This window comes from Branchiostoma floridae, chromosome 2 (genome assembly GCF_000003815.2).
Source record: "Branchiostoma floridae strain S238N-H82 chromosome 2, Bfl_VNyyK, whole genome shotgun sequence".
In the NCBI taxonomy this organism is placed as follows: domain Eukaryota; kingdom Metazoa; phylum Chordata; class Leptocardii; order Amphioxiformes; family Branchiostomatidae; genus Branchiostoma; species Branchiostoma floridae.
The window spans coordinates 21,897,502-21,925,385 of NC_049980.1; the positions used below are offsets into that span (position 1 = coordinate 21,897,502).

Sequence of the window (27,884 nt, forward strand, 5' to 3'; positions counted from 1 at the left end):
AGATTTGATGGCAAGTTTGTACAAAATACCAGCAACGTTATACTGCAGGTGCAAGGACAACCTGGAAACAGATAGTCATAATACCATTTCTTTTATTACCGGTAATCCTGTTCATATGTGTAAATGAATCACCCAATACAACAAAGCTTGGATATAGGGTAACCTGTAATATGTCATAATGCTATACATGCCATCTTCTGCTTGGAGATCATCATAAATTTCAGTGCAGGCAACTGTAACTTTCATGGAAATACACTATACTTGAAAGAAAGAAGTATCGAATTCATGGCAGTACATTTATGTTTGAGTGTTGACTACATTAGGCTGTCAGCTTTGAAGAGCTGATGAAGTATTTGTTTAACTCTTACACATTAACAGTGTTCTTACCCTTGACCGTGGGTAACAGTGCTCATACCACATTCTGCTTGACTTAATGTCCATATTTCACCAAAAATAGCTGCAAGCATATAATTTGACTTCTTTTAGTCTACCTTTACTGTACCACACAGATACCCTCCCTTATGAAAATACCCAGCAATTTCTCTTAAATTCATAAAGGTTTGTCTTCCAAATTTTACACTTCAGGAACTCTGTACACTCTTTTTCCACAACTATTGTACAATTTTGAAACTTTGTTCCTATCACTATCAAAGTCTGGATTACCATCTGACTTGCACAAAGCAGATGTAACCAAAGACTAGAATCCTACCTTAAACAACATTCAACATATCTGGCCAGTCTCTTATCCATCAATATGGCCTTTCTTTGGACGTTCTTGATCTAGCATATTGTACAACCATTCTAAATCTGACTGTGTTGTCATCAGTTACTAAAATCTTTCTCTTCATTGTTGTATGATTTCTAATGAGGTAACCTACAAATATCTAAGAGAGTACCCTGTACTATTACATGCTTTGGAATTGGTGCCTTACTGTACAGCAAACACTCTTACTATGTGTTCTCTGCTATGAGTAACAGCATGTATTATAAGTTGTAGTCCGCACCTTCATTGCCGTATATATGATTGCAATTCATTTTGAAACATGTTAACGTTACCTGTCATCTATATCCAGGTAATGCAGTTTAGACTCACTCACTCACTGAGACTAGAGAGCATGCACAACCAAATGAGAATGCCAAGGACTACACTGAAACAATCAAAATTGTTAATTGAAAAATCGTGTCTTCTCTAGGCAACTGACAATGATCAGGTTATGTAATGTAACTGTTACATGCATTCATGTATATTGCCATTTAGGAAGGGTTGGGTGATGAAAATTCTAGCTGAATTTTGGATTACAGTTATCAAGCTTAGTAAGCAAATATCTCTTGTAACACTATCTACATATACTATACATGATACTATACATGTGAACCCACCAAGTTACACATGTATACAAGTACAATGTACCTAACAATGTTAGCGAGTAATAATGTGTAACAGTTAATGCTCCTTTCATCCAGGACTGTTAATCTTTAAGGCCTTAATACTTTTTTTGCACAGGTGTACATTACTCAATGATGAAGATTTGGCAATGCCTGATTGAACGATAATAAATGAATTTTAGAGTGGCAAGCAAAGCACCTGGCTTTCTTTTTTAATAGCTTAACACATTTTTCTATACTAGGTGATGCTTACCAACATCTGAATCAAACATTTGCAGATTTTAGAGATTTAGAACAAAACGTTTAAACTTGCCAAGCTTTTAAATCAATCCATCTGTCTACTCAATAAATCTTTGCAATTGTTCCTTGATTTCAACGTCTACTGTGTCCATAAGAGTTTGGAAGCCATCTTGTCCGTGTGTCTGCTGACATTCGTGCAGCTTGGCTTGTACAAAGTCTCGCAGTGACACCGAGTGGACTGGATCTTTGATTGACAACTGGACATGGGAAAAAGTAATTGGACATTGGATAGGTCAATAACTTGTGATTTATATAACAGCTTAAATGACTGTGCAACAAGATGCAACATGAACATACGTTGTGCTTTAGATGGTTGAAATACAACGAGTGAAATGAGTATGTATTAGGTATCTCTCCTTACCTGTCTTCTTCTTCTATCTTCTTCCATCTCCATCTCATCCTCAGGTTGTGGATCATTTTCTGTCATCAACAGGATGCTGAAAGTAAAGGACCATTGTAAGAAATCCAACATATTCAGGGCAGAATTGTGTGACAGTATGTGATGGACTCAGTGGTTCCATGGAAAACACTATAATCACACTGCATAAAACATTCCCAAGCATAACTTTTAAACAACTATTAAACTAACCAACAAAGGAATATGTCAAGACAGGTGACACTCACTCTGAATAGTCCTCTCTGCAGCAATCATGTAGCACTTCGACACAACAATTCACGATGGCACAGAATCGCTCCAATATTACTCTGAAACACAAAATAGGATTGGGCAATTTTCTACATCAGGAATATTTCAATGTAGGTACATGTACAACATCTCTTATGATAGTAAATGATGGCACAAATCAAAGGAGAGTTACAAAAGTGACTAACTTTTCAGTTGAGACCAGGAGGGAGGCCAAAGCCAAAGCTGAGAGCTTTCTTCTCTCTGGTTGGCTGATGCAATCCAGTCTCTCCATCCAGATATCCAGTAATGTCCCTAACACCTCGCCAGGCTACCAGTGGAACAAGGGTAGATACACATGAGTACCACTTTCTACTTTGACTTTTAAAGGGACATAATGTAAAATTAAAGTCACTGTTTTCAGTCATTTCTCTACATAATGAGTTGAGTCTACCTTATTACACTACACAGCAATATTTACAACGTATGAATACGACTTTGTTGAGCCGTGAGGATGTCTTGAAATATGCGTACTTCCCTCCGCCGCTCGAGTTGTCCGCCATTTTATTCAACTCGCCGGCGAGCCAAAGTGCGCTTTAGAACGCGTTCGGTGGTTCGCTCGAATCATTACTGAAGTTTGTTGAAAGTCCCGGATATCTACGGTCGGCTTACTTCCGGTAGGCTACCCGGAAGTAAGTGAATTTGGTCGTGGCTTACTTTGACGTTGTTAATTAGCACTAGAAATGTGATAAAATGACGTAGATAAGTTAGAAATAAGTTGCAAATGTCAATCTGAATGGAGATTTTCAAGTTCAGAACATTTGAAATTTTGGCATATTTCTACATTATGTCCCTTTAAAGGTTCAAAAGGCCATGGGTTTGAAAACAACAGCTACTGTATTTGATACTGCAATGATAGTTGATTACTAACGGAGATGAGACATGCACTATTACCATCCTTGTAGACCTTTTATGGCACATCACTTGCCTTTACTAGAATGTATGACAAAACATTCCCTTATCATAAAACAATGCATGAAGGAGTCTGGCAACAGCCCGACTGATCCTATATAGCTCCAAGCCCTTCATACTGACCCCTCTTGCTCAGACTCATGACCTTCCTAACATACCTGCAGCCCAAGTTTGGAGGCCAGGCTGGACAGGAAAGTGAAGAAGAAGGCATTGTTCTGTAACATCACGCGGGCTATCAGCACCAGGTACATGGACATCAGCTGTGGTAATTCCTGGGGGAAAAAGCAACATCTTATTGCAATGTAGTAAAAAGACTTACTAATTCCTGTATACATTACAAGACTTAATCACTTTTTGGTAAGGGTGTCACCCGACATAAGTTTAGTCATTAAACACGAGTTTCCCACCATCTTTGTCATGTCTGTCTTATCAACTTAGAGATGATTACTGTTTCATACTTAAGAAAGCTACATTCCCGTCATATGTGCCATTCTTTTATGACACTTACATGCAGACATTTAACTTTAACATTGTTTGGTTGCCATCTTGTGAACCAGCACATTTATACAGGGTCATTTAGCAGTTTTGTGTTCAAGATATTAGTGTTGACAATGGTCAAAGATGTCTTCACTTTAACAGCCTTACAAACAAAGATACTTGCTGTATTGCAGTAATGTTTCACTGACGTGTAGCTTGTCCTTGAAGTAATACTTATGCAGTTAAAGCTCATGCAGCAAAACAGATGAAATGTTCTACCTCTTTATCCAGTACAGCCTTGAAGCAATGAGATAAGATATCTGGAAACAGCTGGGGAGCTTCCACAGGGAAGACACGGAACATATTTTCTATTACCTGAGAAAATAGGAAAACAGACTGTTAGCAATATTTACTGTGCTATGTGATGTGACTGAGATACTGTAAATGCAGAAACTTTCGCGGAGGTTTAATGTTCGCAGTTTTCACGGTGGCCGCTTCTCCTCAATTTAAAACCACCGCAAACAGTTTCCATAGCACTTGGAGACTACAGTGCATGGTGCTACCGCGAACTTAAAACCACCGCAAAAAGTCCTTTTTCCTGCTACCGCGAAATTAAATCCAAGCGAACTTAAATGCATTTACAGTAATGTGGGATTGTAGGGCATCATGTGAGAAGGGCGGAGAACTGAATGTGCTGACATACCCTGCATATGTGGGTCACTCCTTCTGGTCTCAGGTCCGTCATCATGTCTGACAGCACTGTATGCAACATCCCGGAGTACATCTGTAGTAGATAGACCAGAGGACACTATTCACTCACACACACTCACTATCCATTGTCTTAACAAATCTGTAATTTACTCAAAGGTCACCTGTAAGACATCTCAGTCTTATATACTGTACCACTTAAAAATACGTAAATAAACTATTAAGTAACAATGGCTTAAAAAGGTGTTGAAGGAATCAATCGTTTTTACTATGAGATATAGAATAATCAGAGGTCTCACCTGTAGAAACTCACCAGGCCCCAACAGAACATAGGAGTCCACTATGCTGAAGCACACCCGTAAGGTCTCTGACCCCAACTCTGTCAGAAGTAAAGATGTAAGTTAGTGCGCCTGGGATATTCAATACATGTACTAAATAACTGTTCAGAGGGAGAGCTGCACTACAATCCTGTCATCAACTGTCCATAGAGTGGATAAATAACCTCTAGGTTGCCATGCATTATTTCTTACAAAATGTGAGGACTTTCCTTGCAAACTATTGATTGATCAAATGAGGTGAATGAAGTCTCCAGAAGATTTTCATATAGGATGTGGGCAAGAAATATTTGTAAAATACAAATGTGCACATAATGTATTTGACAACCGTTTCTCCCACCTGTTAAGACTTACAATGTTCACAGCAAGAGTCAACAGTGACAGTGACAATCTATCATTATTTACAATTGGTATGTCCATTGTAACTAGGTAGGTAGGTCAGTATGCCCATTGATTGCTGTAATTAACATACCTAGAAGGGCAGGCATGTTGTTGAAGAGTTGTAGAAGTTCTGGTGTTACAGAGGTAGAACTCTGCAGGGTTATGTGCCTGCGTGGGGAGGGGGACAAAGGATGTCATGTTATTGTTAACTCCTCCAATATACATGTACATGTAATTTATTTCACCTATGCTATGTCCTCTGCACTCGGGTTGAGCTACTTGGTACTATTTCGGATCATTTTGCATTAACAGTATCCACAATGGATATCAAAGTCATTAATTTCAAAACATGCATAAATGGATAGTATACAAGGATGAGGAATGTTTCAACAAAATAGATTGCTTTACATTTTTCTGCAAAAATTTGAAAATTGTTATAACTATAGAAAGGAATCTATCGCAAATCAAAGCAAAACAGAAATGGGGGCACCTACTTCCCCCATTAAATGTAATTGTGGTATATGTAAATATTGTATATTTTGATATGTAAATAAAGTTCATGGAACGGACCATGAAAAGTTAAAAAGAAAAAAAGAACAGTATCTACATGTACATGGCACTACCACCCACAAACCCTGACCAGATTACGTTTGACCTGATATCTACACATCAGATCCATTGGTCAGAGTAATGTTTCAGTAACAAGAGAAGTTTTACAAGTGGTAGCTGACACTAGTACTCTCAAAGAATGCCATTCTCACCACAGGTCCACCCCATCTTCCATGAGGTACACATGAGGGGGCTGTGTCACATCTGTGCTGAACTGGATGACTGGCAGCAGGAAGGGGAACAGATTCATGCAAAGTGGTCCGACACCCTGCACAATAAATACATGTAGAATCAGTGATGTTACTACCATACTACCATACTAAGTTAATTCTGGCAACAACCAGATTGTTGTGAATGATACGAGTAGTAGTGCCCAGTACATGTATTTGATTATGTTGATGCAGAGGGTCCCTGAAACACAGCCGGGCAGCAGATGATGGACTGATTTCATTCAGTACATGAGATCCTCCTACACGTCAACTCATGATACTCTATATGACTTACAGACAAGTCACTATCCATCCACATTAAGGAGGTACAGGTATTAAACTTCAGATGAAACCACCAAGCTGACATGCATGTTTAACCATTACAATGGGCAGTGAGCTGACCTGTACGAGATGGATGAGTGTTGTGATGATGGCACATCTCAGCATGTTGTGTTCTGCTGATTCCTCCCACAGCATAGGTAGGTACTGTACTAGTGACGACACATATGGCCTGATCTGCATTTGATGGACATGAAAACATTGTAAATCAGAGGGGTACATTATACATGGGGGATTGTAGAAATGACTGGGGTAAGCTATGTTACAGTAACTATATATATGTTGGTTTTGTTACAAGAAACAAAATTTACAAAGTCAATTGGGATACATGTTGCAGCATGCTACGACACAAGACTTCAGGTCAGTTGATTCCGGACTTGTTAAGCTTCATGATCTAGCTGATGATCCATGACCATGGAAGCACAGTGACACAGTTTGAAATCATATACAGTATGGGGAGCTCTTTCTTACCTCCGATCCAACTCTTTCAATCACAAAGGAAAGGACATGCAGCACTTGCATCTGTGAATGAACCAAAACTAGTGTTAATTGAAATATAACCTCACCCCTTACTGTAAGAACGAGTTACTGTCATTCTGTAAGAACGGTTTAATTTTTAAATATCTGATCCCATCAGCCTGGGTATAAATTCTCACCAGTAAGAATGCAATCACAGTAAAAAAGAAGTCATTAAGTTATATGGTGTAGTGCCCAGGTAATACTACTTTTAATTAACTAACAATAATAATAAGGCAGCATTGCCCAACCAACTTACCACCAAACAGAGTTTATGAGGCTTATAATTATCACATATTTGTGTATAAAAGTTTGATTATACCAAAGAAGGAAAAGTGGGAATACCTTACCTTGGTGTCACACTCAGATACCTGCTGCAGCAGGTGGAATAATAATGAGAAGCTTCTCTCCAAGTACTGAAGGATGCAGAAGATACAGGTTATTACATACGTCACCATCCATTGTCATTACTATCAAAAAGAAATTGAATTCACAACCATGGAACATAATCAAGAATTGTCAAGAAAGCAAAGTATTGTACATAAAACAGTAAAAACTGCTGAAGGAGACCACTCGAGATTGATAACATCTTGTCTATGCGGACAAGTGGACACTATAGACAGTATTCTGCTTGTGTCAATGGGAAAAATTATCTACATGTATGAGACTACCAAAAAGTGGTCACATTGACAAAGATGTGTAGAGATGGTCCCTTGTACAGGTTTCACTGTGTGTACTAAATCTTAGTAACTTACCGGTAGGAACTGCTCTGACTTAAACTCAAAATCATCAACAGGTGGAAAAACAGTCAAGGAAACATTGCTGAATACAATTAGCCTTGGCTCTTATTAGCATTATCCACTGCAGGTTACTAGTTGAAGTAGATTTTAAAGCCTTAATACAGAAACAATCGCATCATATGGGTGAAGTTGAACATTTAAATCCAGGGGTATCTAGCAAATTTGGTTAGAAATACTGTTAACAAATGGTCCAACATATACTGTACTATGCATACTGTGAATGTGTACTATGTACATGAAGTTTAACAATGCGAATGTGATGCAAGTAGACTAAAGACTTACGTTACATTACATTTTTATGTACATTGAATTTCTTGATGGCCAAAACATCATTCCTCTACATGACAGCAACTGAAGGATATCTATCCTCAGAGTATTAGCAGCAGTGATGCGGACCACCAGGTCCTCTTCTGTACCCAGCAACGGCAGGATGGCTTCATACATCATCGGGCGCAAGTCAACAGAGAACTTCACTCCAATCCACTGGCCAATCAGCCAGATGACTCGTCTTCGAATTAATTTGTATCTGTAGATAGCAAGCAAATGTTGAATGTACATTGTTTCTAGCAGGGAAATAAATAACAGAGCTGCAACTGCAATTTATATAGTAATAAACAAGGTACAAATTTGGTGGGCTTAAGTTTCTACTCCAAGCTAATCACAGTGAAGAAAAATCCATCAGCTTTTTAGTTATTCTGTCTTGTTTGGTCTTCATAACCACTAGTTTAAGACACCAGCTTTGCAGGCACATGTCAGTGGATGTTCATACATTGTACTAATAACATTGGATGACCTGCCACAAATTACCTTTGTTGTGTTGTTTTACATTACTATTTAGTGAGAATACTGCTATTGTACATGCTGAAAATGACTTCCATTCTACCTGTTATGACAAAGTTACTCTTGAAAGAATGTTCCTCTGTGTGTATGTCACCTTACCAAACAGAAATGCCCCCTTACCTAGGATGCTTGCATTGCAGCTCTCCAAGCAGCTGGTTTTGGAACCACTGGTCAAAATCTACCACATCATATAACTCGTAGGAAGCCAGGCCAAGGGCATTGTAAACTGTATAGATGGACATTCAAATAAATGATGAAAAATCACATGTAAACAGCAATCTCTAGTTTATGGCACAGCAACTACTAACACAGCAAATTAAGTTCAGATTTCCTGGTTGGCCTTACTATCTACTACTGACACTGCCAAATCTAAGGGCAAAGCAGACAACATCTACATGTACAACCAAAGTAACATTCCAGATACATTTCCTTTACACATACCTGCATCCTTCTGCAACAAGGCACAAACATCTTCTGGATTCACAGGACCTAAGTCAAAAGGAAAATATCTCCACATTCAGTCCAGTACAACGACAATCATGCACATACAATTTTTATTTTGGTGCTGGTCCATTACCCCACTTAATTAATGTTTGCCAGGCAACACTTGATGATTGATGCTTTTAAAAGTTTAGCAAAAGAAAGGATCTTACATATGCCAATGCAAAAACCTAAAAAGTTAGTAAACTTACCCTGCACTGTTTGCACCATCTGAAGAAGACACGGTGTGAGAGTCTCACAGAACTCATGGAACAGAGTCATGAAAAAAACCTCCACACAGGGCTGTGAAAAAAGACAAAAGTGTTAACTTAAATATGGCTTCAGAAAGACAACACCTATTATAAAACTTGACAAAAGTACGACTATCAGTATGCTGATGTATAAGCGTTATAAGCATATGGGATTTAACAGGAGGCAACCAGGATGAGCAGAGGATGTGCTGACTTACTCTTTGTGTAAACTTCCAGGATTCTCCCCCTTCATCAGTGACTGAAAGATAGACAGAAAGATATGAAGATATAGTTCCACATGTGGCATAAAGGTATTTAATACATTTACAATTTAAAGGATACAAAGCACAGCTAGTGCTAGGACTGATATGTAAAGATTTCATCACAGTTCACAAATTTACTCACTGTAGTCTTCTGCATCAGCATCCCAAGCCTGCAAATCCTTTAACAGAAAATAGTCATCCGTAATCTATCATCTCCCTTACAAATAGAAGCGTAAAAATATAGAATAATCCAATATCAATAGCTTTTGAAAGGCAGAGTTTTCCATTCAATGGACCCACCTCCTCCGTGAGAGGGAAGTACTGCAGGATGAGACGTGTGCAGATCTCAGTCAGGGTCGCACAGGTGAAGAAGCTCATCTTTGCCTAGGAGATTGGCAGAGACAACTATTTCTAGTACTCCCTCAAGTACATCCAAAATGAAAACGGTTGTGACCGACATCCTTGCATGTAATTCTGAATCTTTGTCTACCATCATACATGTATGCTTTTAAAATTTTGTAAAATTTTGAACAATGATTTTTGGGTGGCAACCATACACATTTTTAATGAAAACACCTTGTATATATTCTTGCTGGTACAACTGTAGCATTGAAACATCATCCATCTATTATATAAAGCACACATCCATAGAAACTCACCTTATAGGCTTCTATTGTGGCTGGTTCTTTGGTTTCTGAAAAAAATACATGGGGATTATATTCTGACAACATGGTAAAGAATTTTTCATAATGTTTTTTCATAATGTCAATATTTCCAGTATTCTAAACCAAGAAGGGTGCACAAATTTATTCTTGATGACATACCACTTATTTCTTTGGCAGGTCTGTATTTGTCACATTTTATAATGGCTTTGACCAGGTTCAGGCACTGGACAGTAAACCTCTCGAACAGTAGCCCCTCTCCTGTCTCTGTGAACACGTAGCTTACTGTAAACTCCAGCGCTGGTTGGATGAATGGGACGAAGGCCACAGCATGGTACTCAAGCATGTCTAGCAGCTGCAAAAAAAGCATGATCATAACTTATTGGATAAGGCTGGATTTGAACAGTATTGGTGTAAGAACTAATCTGTGGGGCACTAAAACAGATCTAGAGATCTCTGACACCAAAACCTTATCAATGATCATGTTCATCGTGGATAATCCGACAATTTTAAGATATTCAATTCACATTTTTGACTGGTTATTTTCCATGTGTCATTTCCAAAAGAACAATTTTTTTCAGACGACATGTTAGTATCACCTTTACTGCATTCACACGTGTAATTTACTCACCACTTTTGTCAGCAGAATTACGAGCTTTTCAAGCTTCTCCTTTAGCTGAATGTGAGTAGAGAAATCTTTTCCTGGAATAGTGAAGATGGAAATGGATTAGCCATGGTAGGGCCTACAGGAACACATGTAGGTGTGACTGAGAGCCTGATAAAAGCTACTAGCATGTTCTGCAAGTCTCTGCATGATAGCCAAACCAATGACCACTATACAACAATAAAAATTGAAGGATGGTTTTTATGCTGGCCTACTGACTCAAATATCAAAATTTATTATTCTGTATACTGCACCATCAAAGAAATTAATGATATCATCAGATAATGACAATAAGTACTGTTTAATCTAACTTGTAACCTACACCACACCAATCTAATTCCTTAGTTCTTGAATTCATGGAACTGATTTTCACTCAAGCTAAAAAAACCACACAACAACAACAGGAAAACAAAGCCTATTCTGGGGCTGAATATAGAATCCACAATGATTCATAACTTACTTAGAGGCAGTAGGGACTTGATTCGTGGGTGTGTTGCATTTAGGAGAGCCTGGAAAAAGTTCTTAAGATTTATACATTGTTGATGAATTCCCTTATCTTAATTGGCAACATGGAACACCAAAAGATTGATAACATTCTGCTTAAAAGTATTGTATGTTTATCTTAATAAACATACTATGCACTGCTGACACATGTAAGTTGCAAATGTCCAGTCTTAGATTACATTTTATATTTGTACACCGCATGGAAAGGACACAAACATCTCCTCACCATTACATCTGGCATGGTGTCTGCACTTGTGAAGCCATGTACAGCTAGCTTCCTGCAGACTGAGGGAGGGGAAACATGTACACTGTAAATTTCAAAATGTTTGTAATGCACAGTATTCTCGGTGACTTCTCCATTGTGATTTCATGACAACACGAATATGTGTTTCAAAGTGTCACTGGTACACTACTGTCCTACATAATTATTTCAAGCACGAACTTCTTAAAACACTGAACAAAAATCTTTTTACTTTTGAACTCCCAACTTCAGTCCCCGAGAAGACCATTCAATACAAAATGTACAAGTAACTTACAGTACAGTCAACCGTGTCCAGAAACTGCCTGGCCAGTGTGACCAGGTGACCAATGTGACCATTGATGGTCCCTTTGAAAATTTTCCCATTCAAGCATGAAGAATCCTGTCTAAAGTGACCACCTGCGCACATAATGATAGAACAGATTTTTTTGGTCCCGAGTTTCTTCAGCAGTTTGACTGTACTAAAAAAACTATTGACAATATCACAAAAAAATGAAACAAAAGTGATCTGGTTATACTAGTATATTGCAACACCGTTTGTGTATTAGCGCATACCTTTCAGAGTTAGTAGACATCTCTCCAGTGGAGGCAGAAGCTGGTCAGTGCTGCCAGGCGATGTGACTACCAACTGTAGGAAGGTCTCCATGTGGCTGTTCCACAGGTTGTACACAAAGCTAAAGATGTTCCCTGCAAGCTGGGATACACAATAAACAGTGGGAGAACCTTTAAACCTTTTACTGTAGTGCACTCATTCATGTAAGTTGAAACAAATTTGGTTGTAACAAAAGATAATTAATCATTTCAATGTAAACCATCATATTCCATCTAAAAAGCTCACTCCTTTACCATACTTATATTTCCTGACCCCCTAAAGGGTCATGTAGATACATGTATCTGTGCAGAAGAGACTACATAATGAATATCTGCATCACTAACTAATGAAGACCATGCTACCTCCTGGAATATCTTCCTATCCCCTGCCAGTCTCTTGGTGGCAAGTGTCTTGGTGACATGGTGCAGAGTCAGCAGCGCCCTCTGTTGGAGCAGTACCTCCGGAGACTTGACTGCTTCCAGGAGGGTTGGAATGAGCTCCGGCCAGGCTCGGGGACAGTCCACGCGTGCAACCTTCGCTATCAGTACAGACAGCTGGGTGGCAACCTAGAAAATATTGGGTTGAATATTGAGCACGCTATAGCCAAAACCTAGGTGTAAATATGGTCTTCAACCAACGTGTGTCCATAACAAAACTTAATGCTTAATCTTAATTTTTCAAATGTTTTGTGGCACTGTTTGCCACTGATTGATTTATGTCAAAAAAGTGGACGGACTGCTCAAAATTTTGGTCCATCTGAGCAGCTAAGTTCTGTCCAGGGATGAAAGGACAAATGTTTGAGAGAACCCTGGACAAGTGCCAAGTTGTAAACATGATAAATGCTGAAGCTTCAGGGATGGTGCTGCACAAGGTTAACTATGTGAGACAGATTCTGACCTGGTTGACTGGTTCATTGAAGTTTGCAATGAGTTGTTTCCTCAGTTGATTTTTCTCCTCCTCTGGGATGGCACTGTTGAACAAGACAAGTTGAAAATGGAGGAGCATGTCCATATCCTGGCTTTCAATTTGTCATAAGGCAGCAGATACATGCTTATCAGGTATTTATCCAATGATTCAAATACACTGTTTTCATTGAAAGAAGCAAGGTATTGAACCTGCATGCACAGCACAAAACATTTTCCTATTCTTTCCCAGAGTTTCAATATTGTGGTAAACTGCCCATAAAAATAAACCTGGGGACAAATTGACAGATGGGACGAGCTGCATCATTGAACATGTACTAGTAGTTGTCACAAGCTGCACATTATTATATCTGTGGTACAGTGCTGTGCATGATCCACAAAGTGGCTCCTGTACCTGAGAGTTGATGTAGAAACTCAGCATTCATAGAGTGATACATGTACATCATACAGTACATGTACAAGCATTAATAGCTTGCAGCGTAGTAGTCAACAAACAATATTGGATACAAATTAAGACATGACAAAAACAACAATCGACAACCTTCATCACCAATTGCTACAGGATAATGGATTCTGCACCCATGAATACTGTGACACCGCACAACAAGCAGAAAGATCTGGATTTATGTAGGTTGGACCAAGCAATCCATGCCCAAACAGTTCAGTGAGAACAACTTCTCTTCTATATCTTAGATGACAACTAAGTCTGCATGTGTCTAAACATGGCATCTCATCTGTTCTATTGGCCGATCTGCTCTAAAGTTAAATTTGCATATATATATATTGCAAGCCAGATAACAACTGGAAACATGTACATATAAATGTTGTATGGTTGAACTGAGTTAGTTGGCCCTCATACTTCTCTCTTCAAAAAAAGATCATGTGGGTACACTTTTTCCATTGCTATAACCTACATTACCCTAGCCTCACACTTAATGGCCGAGAGGGTTTAAATTCAAAGTAAATAAAAGCTAATTTAGCCTTGTATTGGCATTATCCACTGCAAAGCACTGCAAATGTCAACTTTCCTGTTTTTTAAAAGCACTTGTTTGTGCTGATCAAGGAATGAGGACTTACTATATCTCACTAATGGTTGCAGCCCTCCTTCTAACCAGCCCTGGAGGAATCTCCTTAACCATCATGCTAACCAATCGGCAAACAGCACACAAGAGAGGGAATAGGGAGACTACAGTCAGAAGATATATGACACATGTATGTGGACAAAATGGCGGATTAATATGCATATTATTACTATAGGATTACCTTTGTTTCAACTGACAAATTCAGTTCCACAAAAAATTATCTTCCAAAGGCATCTACAGATTTAAAATGGAGAAATGTAAGAAATATACCGGTATTATATGAAAGCCTCTTTTTCTTTTTACAAAATATCAAAGGTACTTGAACAATCTATTAACACTTTAACACCAGGCACTGACAGGTTCAACAGAGCAAAAATTTCATTCACTGTGGATTGTCTGGTCCTGTTATATTATACACAGAAGTAAAAGAGTTGTGCAGGACTATGTAGAAAAAAGGTATTTTGAGCTCTGAGTTTAACGAGGCCAGCTGCACTGGTTACCTCAAAGATATTGATAAATGATAAGTCATGCTCATTTATGTGAGTCAGTGCTTACTTAGGAGCAGTTCTTCTCCAATATCGGTCCACTCCATTCTTGAAGTACAGCACTGCCAGCCAGCGAACATTCAGGGAGATGGCATGGTTGGAAAATATGGTCTGAAATCACATAGTAACATGTCACATAGATCATTATCCTTTCATAAGGCCACACCAATTTAATTTCTTGGTTCACGGATTTGCTCGCTCCTATTTTTTGGAAAAATAAAATAAAAATTACCACTCAGCAAATTTTCACCATTAATTTCACCAGCTTTCTGGTATAGCAAATTGACCTTTATATTATAAGCTCCTTAAAGTGTGGGTACAGGTGCTGTTACTGTACAATAATAGTGTTTCTGTACTTTTTTCAAGCTGAAAACTTTTTTCTTTATGTTTTGGATTAGCCGTTACCTTTACCCCAACCATTTTACAATTTTTATTTTTATTTTTATTTCGCCCTCTCGCTCCATATTTTTTATGAAAAAATCCGTGAACCAAGAAATTAAATTGGTGTGGCCTAATGTGCATATAATTTTGCTTAAGGTTGATGAGCATAACTCAGATATATGGACAGATTTTCACAACATTTGGTGCATCAATGGTTTGATCTTCAGGTAAATGTCTTGTGTATTCATAAGATCAGTTAGATAATTAAAACATTTACAGAATAAGTGGCAAAAGTACTTCTGTATAACAGAAAATAAGTAGTCTTTCTATAAACTAACAACAATTCATTATTGCCATAAAGGTATATGTGGAGGTCATTCTATCACTTTGCTCTTTAGGAAATGCAACACATGATGCACCATCATATTTTGCTTATTTTTCCTTCTCTCACCACAAGAATGGAGTAGAAGCCAGGCTGAGTCTCCCACTGCTTGAGTTGTTGTTCTGCAGGCTTCAGAATAGTCTGGTCCTGGCTGGTGGCCTTGGTCAGGGTTTCCAGCACCACACTACTGGCTGTGGCAAAATCCATGGTTCCGACACAGCGTCACGGTAAAAACAATTCACTTTTATTGCAGCTGTTGCCTATCTAAGACTCCCTGTAGTCATGTCCAGTTTTTAAAGGTTAGGTAGTAGCAACCTCCTTGGTAGTACAGTAGCTTAGTCTGTAACTTGACTCAGATGATGATCTTCAAGTTCACATTCCTCTCGGTGCAAGACGACCCAATAGCTTTGCTGCTTCTTCACTGCATCTAGATTAAGAGATAACAGAAAGTTTGTTTCTTACAATTTTTTGCATGTCTCCAAAGCAGTTTATTCCTACAAAAGTAAAGCTCGATATGTTTAAATACTTGATTTAAGTTGATACCAGCATCAACAGCTAAATGTTAAAATACTTGTAATAAGGGATAATTTTAATTTCTCGTACAACTTAACTCACGTGGTTCTTTCCTTTAGTAACCTATCACTTATATGGCCCTTTGCTCACAATCCCTTGCTCACATTGCCCTCTTCTCACAACTCCTTGCTCACATAGCCCTTACAACCAGGTCTACCCCCCCCCCCCCCCCTACTTTGCCCCTCGCGGGGTCATCTGGGGTTATTTAGGATGATGATGATGACAACCAATCACTCACATGACCCTCTCCTCTTAACCCCTTGTTCACACATCTCCTAATGATGATCTCTCAATCACACAACCCATTCCTCCGATCCCCTTGCTCGTATTAGTCATAATATGTCATATGAGACTTCTCAGAATCTCTTGCTCACATGGTCCTCTTCTCTCAAACCTCACTCACATATTTGCCCAGTTTCCTGACAGCTGACCTCACTCATATGACCCTCTCCTAACATCTTTTGTTCACATAGCCCTCTCCTCTAACCCATCACTATGATCTTCTCCTCATAAACCTAACTCACATAATGCCTTATCCTCACATGCCTCACTCACATGGCCCTCTCCTCACAACCCTCACTCACATAATTTGCCCTCTCGAGTCTCCTTCCTGATATCATTCACACACAGCCATGGATAAAGCCCTCTCATCACAAACCCTCACTCACATGACCCTCTCTTTAGGATCTGTCACTCACAAACATGAATGGGGACGTTCCTCACACTCCTGACTCACATGGCCCTCCCTTTCCTCTCCAGCGCCGCCATCACAATTTCCACCCACAATGCCACAGAAATCCCATCGGCCCGCGCGAAAACATGGCGGCGCCCTTGTGAAAACAAACCGATATCTTTCTATCGTCTTATTTTAGGTCTCAGAACACAGTATTTATACGCGACCCCCGTCCCCAAAAGTAGTTCGGGTTAAAATAGTGCACCGCAGTACTTGCAAAGGCCGTAGTTATTCTTCCGTGTACAACAGCGAGGTGGAAACTGTGGTGAATGGTAGAGGAATATATCGTTGTTGATACGGTATAAGTTGGATTACGTTGCTCCTTCGGCCAGCGGGAATTTGCGCCTTGATACTGTTAGCGGCACTTCCTGTTCGTCGCCTGCAGTTCCATGACCTCCGCTGGGGGTCAAATCAAAGTGTCTTTTATAGAAAAACGAGCAGGCAAATCTATGCTCATTTTCAGATATGTTGTAGGTCGTACCATCGACTTCAACATACTAAATTCTTGTAAATTGTATCTGCACCTTTCTATAGGTTTTGAGTCGTCGAACCACCTCACTTTGGGGTCCTTAACCATGTAAATCCCCATAGGCGAAAAACTGTGTTCTGAGACCTTTACACGCTATTTCAACTTAACTTGTCACTTCTTTGGAACCTGATGAGTTCCTGAGTACCCTAAGGGCAATGTACTTTGTGCAGAGAATGGGTTCAACGACATATAGGCAAGCTCTCTTACGCAGGTCCAGCTGACTTCTTGAGAAGTCGTCTCCTCAGACGCGTGACGTGGCTTACAGTACTGTTGCTTTCGCTCTTTCTTAGCTCAGCAAACGTTGGAGCGGTTTCCGAAAGTCGTTTGGACCCAGTGAGTGTTAGAAAGTTTCAAAGATGCTGTCAGGGGGGAATCTTGGCCGCGTCGAGAAGGGAACAGGGTAGGTGACTTCTATATTTGTTTACGGCAGAAGCTATTTGACAGGATATGTTCCTGTCATCAAATTATTTTGCCCGACAGGATGTTAGTTTGTGTCGATAGGAATTGTTTGCACTATTGATAGAACGTTTATTTGCTAACCAAGATAATTTGTGAAAAGCAACTAATGATTTTGGCATCCTGTCTATTATAGAAAAATATGAAAATGAAAAGAATTATATGTCCAGGGATTTCAATCAAAATCCCTGGGGAATCAAACTCAAAGACTTTATCCTCGAACATTTGCAAAACGATCACTGTGCCTCCTGCTGAGACCTGGGCCATAATTTGCACCAGTTTATTGAAAAAATGTCTTCAGATTCTTTTTAAGAAGCACTGCTTAGTGCTTAGTAAGCTCAATTCACTATTAACAGGAATTTTGTCAATCGCCATTCACTATTGACAGGATGTTATTATCAAAAGGCGAATAGCCACATTTTAGCCACTAGACAGTGTGGTAATTTGAAACAGTAGAGGAGCCATGAAAGGTGATTTACTTTGTAAATGTCAGCTTCCATACATCAAGGTAACCTGCTGTACTTCAAATTCAACATTATTGTGTTACTTCCCAATCCTTCACAGACTCTTCCCTTACATACTTCTACTGATTGTGTCCAAGACGCTGAGAGTGTTTGGAATTTTTGAGTCCTACGATCTCCTGAAACTTGTGCATCTTGTGCAATTCCTCTTCGTAGTCAAACTTGGGTAAGTTGATTTCATGGTTCCTTCATCTACTGCAATTCTTTATTTGGATGTGAAAATGCGGAATCTTGTTATTAATGTTAATGCAGTAAATAACATTAATGAGGTAACTTATATTTATTGAAAAACGTCATCGAACATATTTCTAAACACTTTTCTTCTTACATCTTCGATTTTGAAATAGAATTTGTCTCAGGATCGGGTTGGGGTTTTGTGCGCGTTAAAATTTGCGCGTTAAAACTTGCGCGTTAAAAACCTGCGCGTTAAAATATGCAAATTAGCTGATTCCCTGGGGATTTGAAAACTTTTTTGCAGTTTTAAACTTAAAAGCTTGAAGAAGATAACACAAGTATCGTATTGTTGCATTCTAGAGTACAATATGCCTTTCTGTAAATATTCCATGAGTTTTAAAGTGATTTTTAAATGTTAAGTTTTAACGCGCAACAAAGGTTGACATTTGCATGTGAAACAATCTCCTTGAGAAAAGATGAAATGAAGCTTGTAGAATGGAGAAAAGCCTCAAGCAGTAATATTTAACAATACAAAGCCTCACATTAATAATTTTTCAATGTATTTGTGTCAAATTCAAATGATTTTGAAATCTTCTGGATATGCAAATTAACCTATTCCCAAGGGACCTAAAAATTAGGGGCTTTTCAAACCCAAAATTCAGGTAACAGATGGAAAATCATATAATGGGGTCACATTTTTCTGCCTAAGAATTTCTCCATGCACAACTTGATTTTTTAACGCGCAGATTTTTAACGCGCGCGCAGATTTTTAACGCGCAGAAAACCCGTTCCCCCTATATACAGCAATGCCATTGATTCCTGTATGAAATATTGAATTTGTTTCTTTGACACTAGGTCTTCTGGTATTCTACTGGTATTGCAGAGGCCATTTTCATCAGGTAGAAGAATAACAAAACCCCAGGTGATACATCATGTACCTCTAATAACATGTTATTACCTTAGGTATCACTCATGAAAACAAGGGTATCTAGTGATAGTATTGATCTTGTCTTTGTCACAAGATAAAATACAACAGAATGGTTGAAATATTGTAGATGGTTTGTGTTTGATCATTGAAATAAGTTTTTATTTACTGCCCAATTGCAAATAAACATACAGTTTAGTTACCCAGAACTGTTACTCAAGTTGAACAAGATAGAAAAGCAAGGGAAAACTACAATATCAAGTATGTCTTCTATGCATTAATGGAAACCATCTTTTGTTCATTGTTTGAGCCTTCATCTATTCATTAAAAATGTATGATTATTATATAGACATTGTTTCTCAAAGATCTCATCTTCTTCCACAGTGGATGCGAATCTTGCGGCACGCTGTGTTCGGCTGCATCATTAACCTTCTCTGGCTGTTTGGGCTAACGTTATGTGGACCACTCAGGTATGTACATGTACATGTTGGTGAGCTATAAAAAGCAGGTATAAAAGTATATACACAGCTCTGATTAGCATTATTAAATAGGTGGTGATCATTGGATTAGTATAATGCAAATGAAGCTAATTGTTTGCAAGGTATGCAGTTGTGGAAGTTTCAAACCTTATGTGTATCCCTTACATTTTACTTGCAGAACTGTCTTATTATTTGAGCATGCTGACATTGTGGTACTTGCTGGTGCCAGCGCCCTCTTCTCATCACAGGGAGGAGGAACCTCAAAGGTGACCACTGCCCCTACTTTGAGACAAAATTATGTTAGGATATTGTGAAAAGAAGATTTTCCATGTTTATACCAAAACAGTGATTTGCAGTGCTACGGTGTTGAAACTGGATTATTTCCAGTCGTTACAAGAACATGGTATACTTCACTTTCACTTTCAGTCATGTATAAAAGTATAACACACAAGAAGTAGTATTCAAGTTTTATGGGAAATACAAACATGTCTATTTTCTTGATTGCTTTGAAGAATTGGTGGGGTCTAAGTTACAAATTGGCACCTGGCCAGGCAGTTCTCGGGACGAAAAATATGATTAAATATTAGATAATCATTTAAAAGTTAAAACACAGCAAAATGGACATAAATAAGGTAGAGAAAAATTAGGAGGATAATTTCTGTGTATTTCGTGACACACAGGTCTATTTTTCATTCCTGTAAACAGCCAAGCTGGGCCGGTCCAAAGTTTGGAATGTGACTTGAGGATTACTCTTTACTTGTATCATGTTGTCTTTTTCTCTCTATAGACCAGAGGAGCTGTGCTGTTCCTGTTAGCTGTTGTGTGCATGCTGCTATTTGACATGGATGAGTTCCCAGATGTGCCACAACCACAGCATCGTATCCTTGATTGATGCATTGACTTGGGTGACTGATTTATCAATAGATAAAATAGATGGTTTATTCAGGTCAATAATTGCAGCCAATGCCTGAATTGTGGTATTTGCTGGTGCCATTCTTATAGCCGTGATAAATAACTGACATCGATGAAAAATAAACACTTACTGTCTTTTAAGATTTTAAGTGTTTGTTGAGAGGTTCTGACAGAAATGGGACAGCCCTTGACCATTCTCAGCTGAGGGTCATCACGACAGTACGTTGTTCCATGCAGTGTACTACGTCATCTCATCCCTGGGACTGTCAGATCACAAGGTTAGCTTCCATGTACCACATTCTGTGACAGTCACATAATGAATGAAAAATATGTGGTCATGATATCATTTTTCCTGTTGATGAAAGATTTAATAGATACTGTTTGATCTTAATTTATGTTTGCTGAATACTGATTGAATCATTATTTTTGTTTTCCAGAGTGGAGTTGTGTTGTTATTCCTTGTTCTGTGTGCAAATGTGGGGTACAGAAATGCATCCAAGCGACTGTCCTTGGATGTGGGCGGGGCCAAGAGACTCCACAGCCTGTCCACCCTGCTGTCAGCTGGCCTGCTCTGTCCATGGGCATTCTTCCTATCCTTTTACCAGGTACATGAGGCAACTTGAATATCTAGGAGCTGTTGTGAAACTTTTCTAGTACATTTTCCTATACAAAAGTTGTGATTTTTTTATAATCTCTAAGCAGATCTTATAATGGCACAATTGTTATGTTAGCTTGGACATATCCTTGGGCCAAGACTGTATCCATGGGCCACTGCTCAAGGAACCATGAGCTAGTTAGTTGTCTTTTGCAGTTTTCAGCTCTTACTGCCCATACTGTTTTCTCATTGCATCCCCAATACACATAATTGTGCTGCTTTTGTTACAATTGAGTGACATGCATAATACCTATGATTACAAAATACTTGCATGTTTTTATGATGATGAGGTTTAAATAAAAATAGCAATAGGTCTTTTGATTGAATCTGCATTGATGACAACACTATTTCAGACTGTAGACCACACGTGGCTATCGCTGGTCCTGCCCTTTCTTGTGGTAGTGCTGTTTGTGTTTGTGCTGGATTACTATGTGGAGAGCATCTGTACCAACAAGCTGGAGGCACCTCGAGTGGCCTGGGTTGGCAGTGTCAGTGTCTTTCTGGCTGCACTACTGCTCAGCACAGTATGGGCACACCCTTACAGGTACAGTTATAGATGTCATACATCAAAAGCTATAGAACAACCACAAAGAAGACATCAAGTAACTGTAGTTCCTCATAAAGTCTACAAATTAAGCCATAATTTGCATAACTTGTATATTATAATGTACCTGTTGAAGGAATATGCATTAAAAAAACAAAAAAAAATTGTTTGTAACATCATCATATATCCTGTCAACAAACTGGGTGCATTTTCAAATGACAGTTTCCAAACCAAAGCCATCTGTACAATTACCAAGGCTGATCCTGGGAAGAAGTTCAACGGCAATCTTTAATGAACTTCTTTCATATCATATTAGGAAAAAGCTTGCCACCATGAACAAAGATGTGGAGTTGCTGGGATACGAACATGCCATGTCCGGTGGAGTTGTCCTGTCTGCCATCATCTTCATGATCGCCACCAAGATCCTGGGCAGCCCTCCCTCCAAGACAAAAGGAAATCTTGTGGGGTACAGCTCTGCTGGTCTGCCACTCTTTAACTTCACTGGGGACGACTTAAGCCTCACCCAACAGTCTATCATGACCACTGTGAGGAACGGATTGAGGCAGATCTTGGAGGAATATGACTCCAGACAAATCTTTTACTTCCTGTGTCTTAATCTGGTGAGTTGTTCAGTAGATGCCGTTTAAGTGCACACCCCATTTGCAAGCGCATTGTGTAATGTAGTAATACCATCCAGTGACTGGCACACACTTTAACAGCACCTAAAACATGAACTTCTTGGCAAATGTAATTACTTAGATGTAGATTACATTGTACATGAATTACATACCGTCGATGTAACATTACACGTTGAGGCTGAAGGTAAAGAAAATAAAATAAAATTTTGCAGAATGATACCTGTGGCAAGTTATAGATACTTTGATGATGCTTGTTGATATGTAGCAAATTGATGCAAAGTATTGTTATAGCCACAGCAAGGTTCTTATTGCCAGGGGTACAGTTGCTAGTGTTAGCATCAGTAACTGTCAGGAGTTTTACAACAAAGAGAGATCATAGTCCTGCTCTGTCTGTGTTTTTGTAGGTGTTCACCTTTGTGGAGCTGACCTATGGTGTGTGGACCAACAGTCTAGGTTTGATCTCTGATGGCTTCCACATGCTGTTTGACTGCACAGCACTGGTCATGGGTCTGTATGCTGCTCTCATGGCCAGGTGGAAGGCCACTAGGTTATATTCTTATGGGTGAGACCTTGTTTTTTTTACTTTCATTGTTAAAAAATATTTGTTTATGAAATTTTACCATGTCATTGTGGAAAGTTATTTAGCATTCTGCCATTACTGGGTGCTTTGTGTATAGATAATTACAGACATGGCATCTTTTGTTAAAGCATTAAGAGTATGTCAACTGTATTATTGTTGCTAATCAAATTTTTGCCTACTCAGTGGCCTCATGGACAAGTTTTTTTTAATGAGGCCCAGCCTAGCAAAACAGTCCAGAAAAAGAATGTATATCATCATTAATGAACAATTGACAGAACAATGAGTTGAAATATGTATAACAAACAATGCAAACCTCTTATTTCTATTTCTCTGCAGCTATGGGAGAGTGGAGATCTTGTCTGGTTTTGTGAACGGTTTGTTCCTGGTCGTTATAGCTGGCTCTGTTTTCTCGGAAGCAATCCAGAGATTATTCGATCCACCAGACATACATCATATGGAGAGATTACTGGTGAGTCAGCAATTTCATCTGTCTGGACTGTACCTCAATGACTACAGGTAGTGTGGTAATGAACTTACACTAGATTACACAACACTCATTGACAGTTACACTCTCGTGTTGTGTCCACATGGTGTAAAGAGCAGCACACTCTGCCACTTGCCTTAAAATCAGATGCAAGTATGACAGCTTTGCATGGCAAGTAATGTACATAATGTACATGATGTAGAAATAAATGTGTACATCATACAAACATATGAAAAAAAATTATGTTTTTTTCCTCATTTTTCAGACTGTTTCCATCCTGGGGCTTCTAGTAAACCTGGTTGGCATATTGGCCTTCAGCCATGCCCACAGCCATGCTGCCGGCCACGGACATGCTCACGACCATGGGCACTCCCACGACAAGAAGCACGGCCATGGTCACAGTCATTCTCATGGACACAGCCATGGGGGAGGGCCTAATGCTAACATGAAAGGCAAGTCCCTTGTAACTTTTTTGTGTGTTAAGTGTCTGCTTTGACCCCAGATTCTGATCAGACTTTTCATTCCATCAGATGTTATCACTTTGCATATTGAGGACCATGATTTAGTTTTGACTTGTAGAAACGTGATCTCATCATTCATGATGAAAAGATGAAAAAAAGTCTTAAACCCTGTGACATTGCAAGCATTATTGTCTTTCCTCCTGTTACATTCACGTGTGAATGTGGAATGACAGGTTTGTAGCTGCAGATTCTTGGGACAGTCATGGATGTGGCGTGTGACATTCGGCTGTATTGCGACAGTTGTTGTGGATGCTTCTTTCATTTTACCACCAAAAAAGTCATATGACTGAACCTTTAAGAGAGCTACTGTGATCTAAGAGAGTCATACAGACGTCTTGTTTTACAGGCATTTGTCCTACCCATTTCCTTCATCGAATAGGGAACCTGCAAGGTACCAAACAGATAAGAAAAAGTCTTTGTCTCACAAGACTGTGTAATTTTGAGCTCTGAGTGTCCCCAGACACAATCTCAGGCATGTCTTCATATTCCAGTGTGTGATTGGTTGAATTTATTAATATTTCTACTATGTAATTGCTTGACTACCTCTGATAAATGGTTTGTGATTGGCTTGAGTCATTAATTTTCAAATGTTGTCTGTTGATTGGTTCAGATTGTGCGCTATATTAGCTCCTTTGCAGCAATTGCTGTGTTAGTGTAGTGTGCATCATAGCACTGAATTGTATACATTTGTTATCAAGTTATCATATCATCCTGCCATAGAATACAATCCTCCTACTTAACATTTTTCATCATACTGGGATGAAAGTTTTTGGTGTTTTTTTTTTACTTTGTACCAGCTTGTACTAGGTTTATTAAGAAAGCATGTTTCTGAACAGGATGACCCTCAAACGTGTGCTATGTAATCTTTTTCAAGTAGTCAGATATCTCTTCATAATGTGTCAGAGGCCACCTTGCATTTGAGCTGGATTGCTGACATGCTTGCCGTAATTGTCCTAACAATTCTTTCCTCTCATCAGACTGCTGATGGCTTAGCAGTGTCTTTTTTTGCCGATACTTACTGAGAAAATTTGTAAGGCATCTGCACAATGAACAATTGTTTTTTCATCATGTCATTCCTGACTCCATATCCGTAATCCAAGGCTAATAAATGTGTAGCACTAAACACAAGAGAGATTGTAGATGTGACCAAGAATGTAGAAAGTTGCCCTGTGTGTTTTGATTGTCACTCTATTAACTTTACAATGTTGGTGCTACTCCTGTTAGTGTATTTAGACTTATTGTGCCTCTAAGTTGATTGTGCAGAAATTGATTGATTTGATTGATTTGTTGATAGATTTGTGTTTTCTGTTGACAGGTGTGTTTCTGCACGTGTTAGCGGACACCCTGGGCAGTGTAGGAGTCATCGTGTCCTCCCTTCTCATCGAGCAGTTTGGCTGGCTCATAGCAGACCCAATCTGCTCCATCTTCATTGCTGTGATGATTTTTGCCAGCGTGATGCCACTGTTGAAGGACTCTTCACTTATCCTGTTACTCAGGGCTCCGGGGTGTAAGGAACAGGACATCGCTGAAGCACTAAACAAGGTGAGAAAAATTATGTGTGCTTCTTATATGTCTTTCAGTTCATTAAAGCCAATAAGGTTTTGATTAATATGACATGTGTCAAGTAGGGGTGGGTACTGGTACAGAAAATTTAGGTACAACTACAACTTACAAGTACAATTCAGGTCCAGAGGATCAGCTCCAGGTCCGAACCTTAACCTGGACCTGATTGTCTGTGAAAACTGAATTGCCGATACTGAAAACAATGGTCAATTATGTTACAAGGGAATCTTTTTGGTGGAGTATCCGGCAGTCCTTACACAGAGGCAAAGATAGAGCACTAAATGTACAGCAGTTGCTATGTTGTTCATTTTGTCATTTGCTAAACTTCCTTGAAAACCTTTTCAGGTTTTGTCTATGGATGGAGTCTTGTCCTACAGAGATCCTCATTTCTGGCAGCATTCCTCCAGTGTCACCATTGGTACAATCCATGTCCAGGTCACCCCAGAGACCTTAGAACAAAGGATAGTCAGCCAAGTGAGTCACATTCTACTTGTAGTTTTGGAGGATAAGTAACTAATTTCTTTGTACACAACCAAAGAGTTAATACCTAGCTTACACTTTGGTGACTGTCTGTCACCTTCCTCAGGGCAATACTGATTGGTTCTACTTTGCACTGCTGGGTGTTGCTGCTGCAGTGTGAAGAATGAACAAGTTTATATATGACTCATCATGCTTCATGGCTGGACTAGATTTTCTGATCTATAGGGCCTTCTTCATCCAATGAGGCTGAATATAAACTCAGTCTCACACACTTCATACAGCATCTAGCTGCAATGTGAAGTAGAACCAGTAAATATTGAGAAAGGTGACAGATGATCACCAAAACATATGCTAGGCTAATTGGTTGTTTACATAATGAAATTTTTTATAGATGTCCCAGTTTTGTTGTTTCTCCAAGCCTGTTTGCAATCTTAATTTTCATTTCCAGATTCTTATGTGTCAGGCCTCAATGATGATTGTCTTCCCCTTCTGCAGGTTTGTGCAGTTTTTAAGGAAATAGGAGTTCAGAACCTGACAGTCCAGGTGGAGAAAGATGAGTACTTCCTGCACATGTCAGGCCTGACTTCCAGCTACAGAGAAGTCCTGGAGATGACCCAGCACATGCACAGTGTCGGGCACCCCAGTGATGGCACAAAAACCATTTGAACACAGTAACATTTATAGTTGCAGTTAGTATTATCATTATGAACATTTGCCAGTCAGCTCTGTTCGTGCTAGCCTGACTTAACTATGCTACTAGTGGCCCTCCCGACTGACTGGCCTAGGGACGGGCCCATGTTAGCCCCCAGCAGCAAGGCTACCTATTGCTTATGGTTTAATGGTGTTAGATACAAAAAAAAGATAGCAATCCTAAAGGTGCACTGTCACTGCACTTGCGTCAATCTTGCGTCACTGTGGAGTTCGTTCACTGCATCTCTGTTTTGTTATTGTCTCTGATTATTTATAATTTAGATATTGAGTAATACGTAAAAGTATGACTTAGAAGATGACAAAATACACAATTCATTCTATATGTCTGAAATTCGTGGAGTATCTTTCCAACCCTGCAGAGACGCAAGCTTGATCCAATTGCAGCGAGAGTGCACCCTTAGCACTAGGCATTTCTACGGTGCTCAACTCTAAGGGTGAGAGTCAAAGTAGAAAGTATCAAGCACACAGTAATTCTGATGGACAGCCACCCCTTGTGGAGAATGGAGTCTACAGGTTCAGCATCTACGGGGTATACGACTTGATGTTCTTCGTACAGCACCTTGAGGCTGTCATCTATGAATATAGCTAACAATAAATGGTAACTCAGTGGTATTTATATGTATGGCAGGAAGAAATTTTTTATATGTAATATGCAATATGACTTTATTGCAGTATCATAATAGGTCAAAACTGCTGAATACATATGTTTTTGATTAACGCTATATATTCAATGTTGATATGTAACTATGTATAAAGTGTATGAATATGTACATGTTCTGAATTGCATGAAGATACCAACTTGTGCTTGTACAAAGATAACCATGTAAGGTATGTTGGTTAATAAAACTTGTATATGTTACAGAGTGTCAGAAGGTTTCAGTCTTTGAGAAAGAGTGAAAACTTTGTCCATAAATTCTTGTTGCC

At 39.1% G+C, this 27,884-nt stretch overlaps 2 protein-coding genes across 6 annotated transcripts; one reads left to right on the top strand and one right to left on the bottom strand.

The window, feature by feature from the left end:
* Positions 1-74: 74 nt before the first annotated feature.
* Positions 75-16,847, bottom strand: LOC118409918 (importin-11-like). Of its 4 annotated transcripts, none has more exons than XM_035811305.1 (33): positions 16,754-16,847; positions 15,552-15,909; positions 14,730-14,830; positions 14,170-14,235; positions 13,067-13,139; positions 12,532-12,735; positions 12,133-12,271; positions 11,545-11,603; positions 11,275-11,323; positions 10,782-10,852; positions 10,313-10,505; positions 10,148-10,182; positions 9,789-9,872; positions 9,631-9,667; positions 9,444-9,484; positions 9,187-9,277; positions 8,936-8,983; positions 8,615-8,720; positions 8,017-8,180; positions 7,610-7,650; positions 7,205-7,270; positions 6,810-6,860; positions 6,402-6,515; positions 5,943-6,058; positions 5,273-5,349; positions 4,765-4,844; positions 4,461-4,541; positions 4,037-4,132; positions 3,439-3,552; positions 2,518-2,639; positions 2,311-2,391; positions 2,048-2,123; positions 75-1,883 (listed from the first exon to the last, which is right to left on the bottom strand). In XM_035811305.1, exons 2-33 carry the CDS (start codon positions 15,687-15,689, stop codon positions 1,725-1,727), a joined length of 2,973 nt encoding a protein of 990 aa, XP_035667198.1. In that variant the 5' UTR covers positions 15,690-15,909; positions 16,754-16,847; the 3' UTR covers positions 75-1,724. The 4 variants fall into 4 exon arrangements, with proteins under 4 accessions (XP_035667198.1, XP_035667199.1, XP_035667200.1 ...); XM_035811306.1 differs by having other exon boundaries at positions 16,758-16,833; XM_035811307.1 differs by having other exon boundaries at positions 16,792-16,824.
* A 561-nt stretch (positions 16,848-17,408) lies between these two features.
* Positions 17,409-27,819, top strand: LOC118409921 (zinc transporter 5-like). 2 transcript variants are annotated; one of them, XM_035811311.1, is made up of 17 exons: positions 17,409-17,717; positions 18,338-18,460; positions 19,324-19,390; positions 19,778-19,863; positions 20,051-20,138; positions 20,660-20,750; positions 20,986-21,062; positions 21,222-21,389; positions 21,793-21,983; positions 22,300-22,603; positions 23,026-23,183; positions 23,538-23,670; positions 23,951-24,137; positions 24,553-24,597; positions 25,522-25,748; positions 26,115-26,243; positions 26,745-27,819. In XM_035811311.1, exons 1-17 carry the CDS (start codon positions 17,674-17,676, stop codon positions 26,913-26,915), a joined length of 2,289 nt encoding a protein of 762 aa, XP_035667204.1. In that variant the 5' UTR covers positions 17,409-17,673; the 3' UTR covers positions 26,916-27,819. The 2 variants fall into 2 exon arrangements, with proteins under 2 accessions (XP_035667204.1, XP_035667205.1); XM_035811312.1 differs by lacking the exon at positions 24,553-24,597 and having other exon boundaries at positions 26,745-26,915.
* The last annotated feature ends 65 nt before the right edge of the window (positions 27,820-27,884 follow it).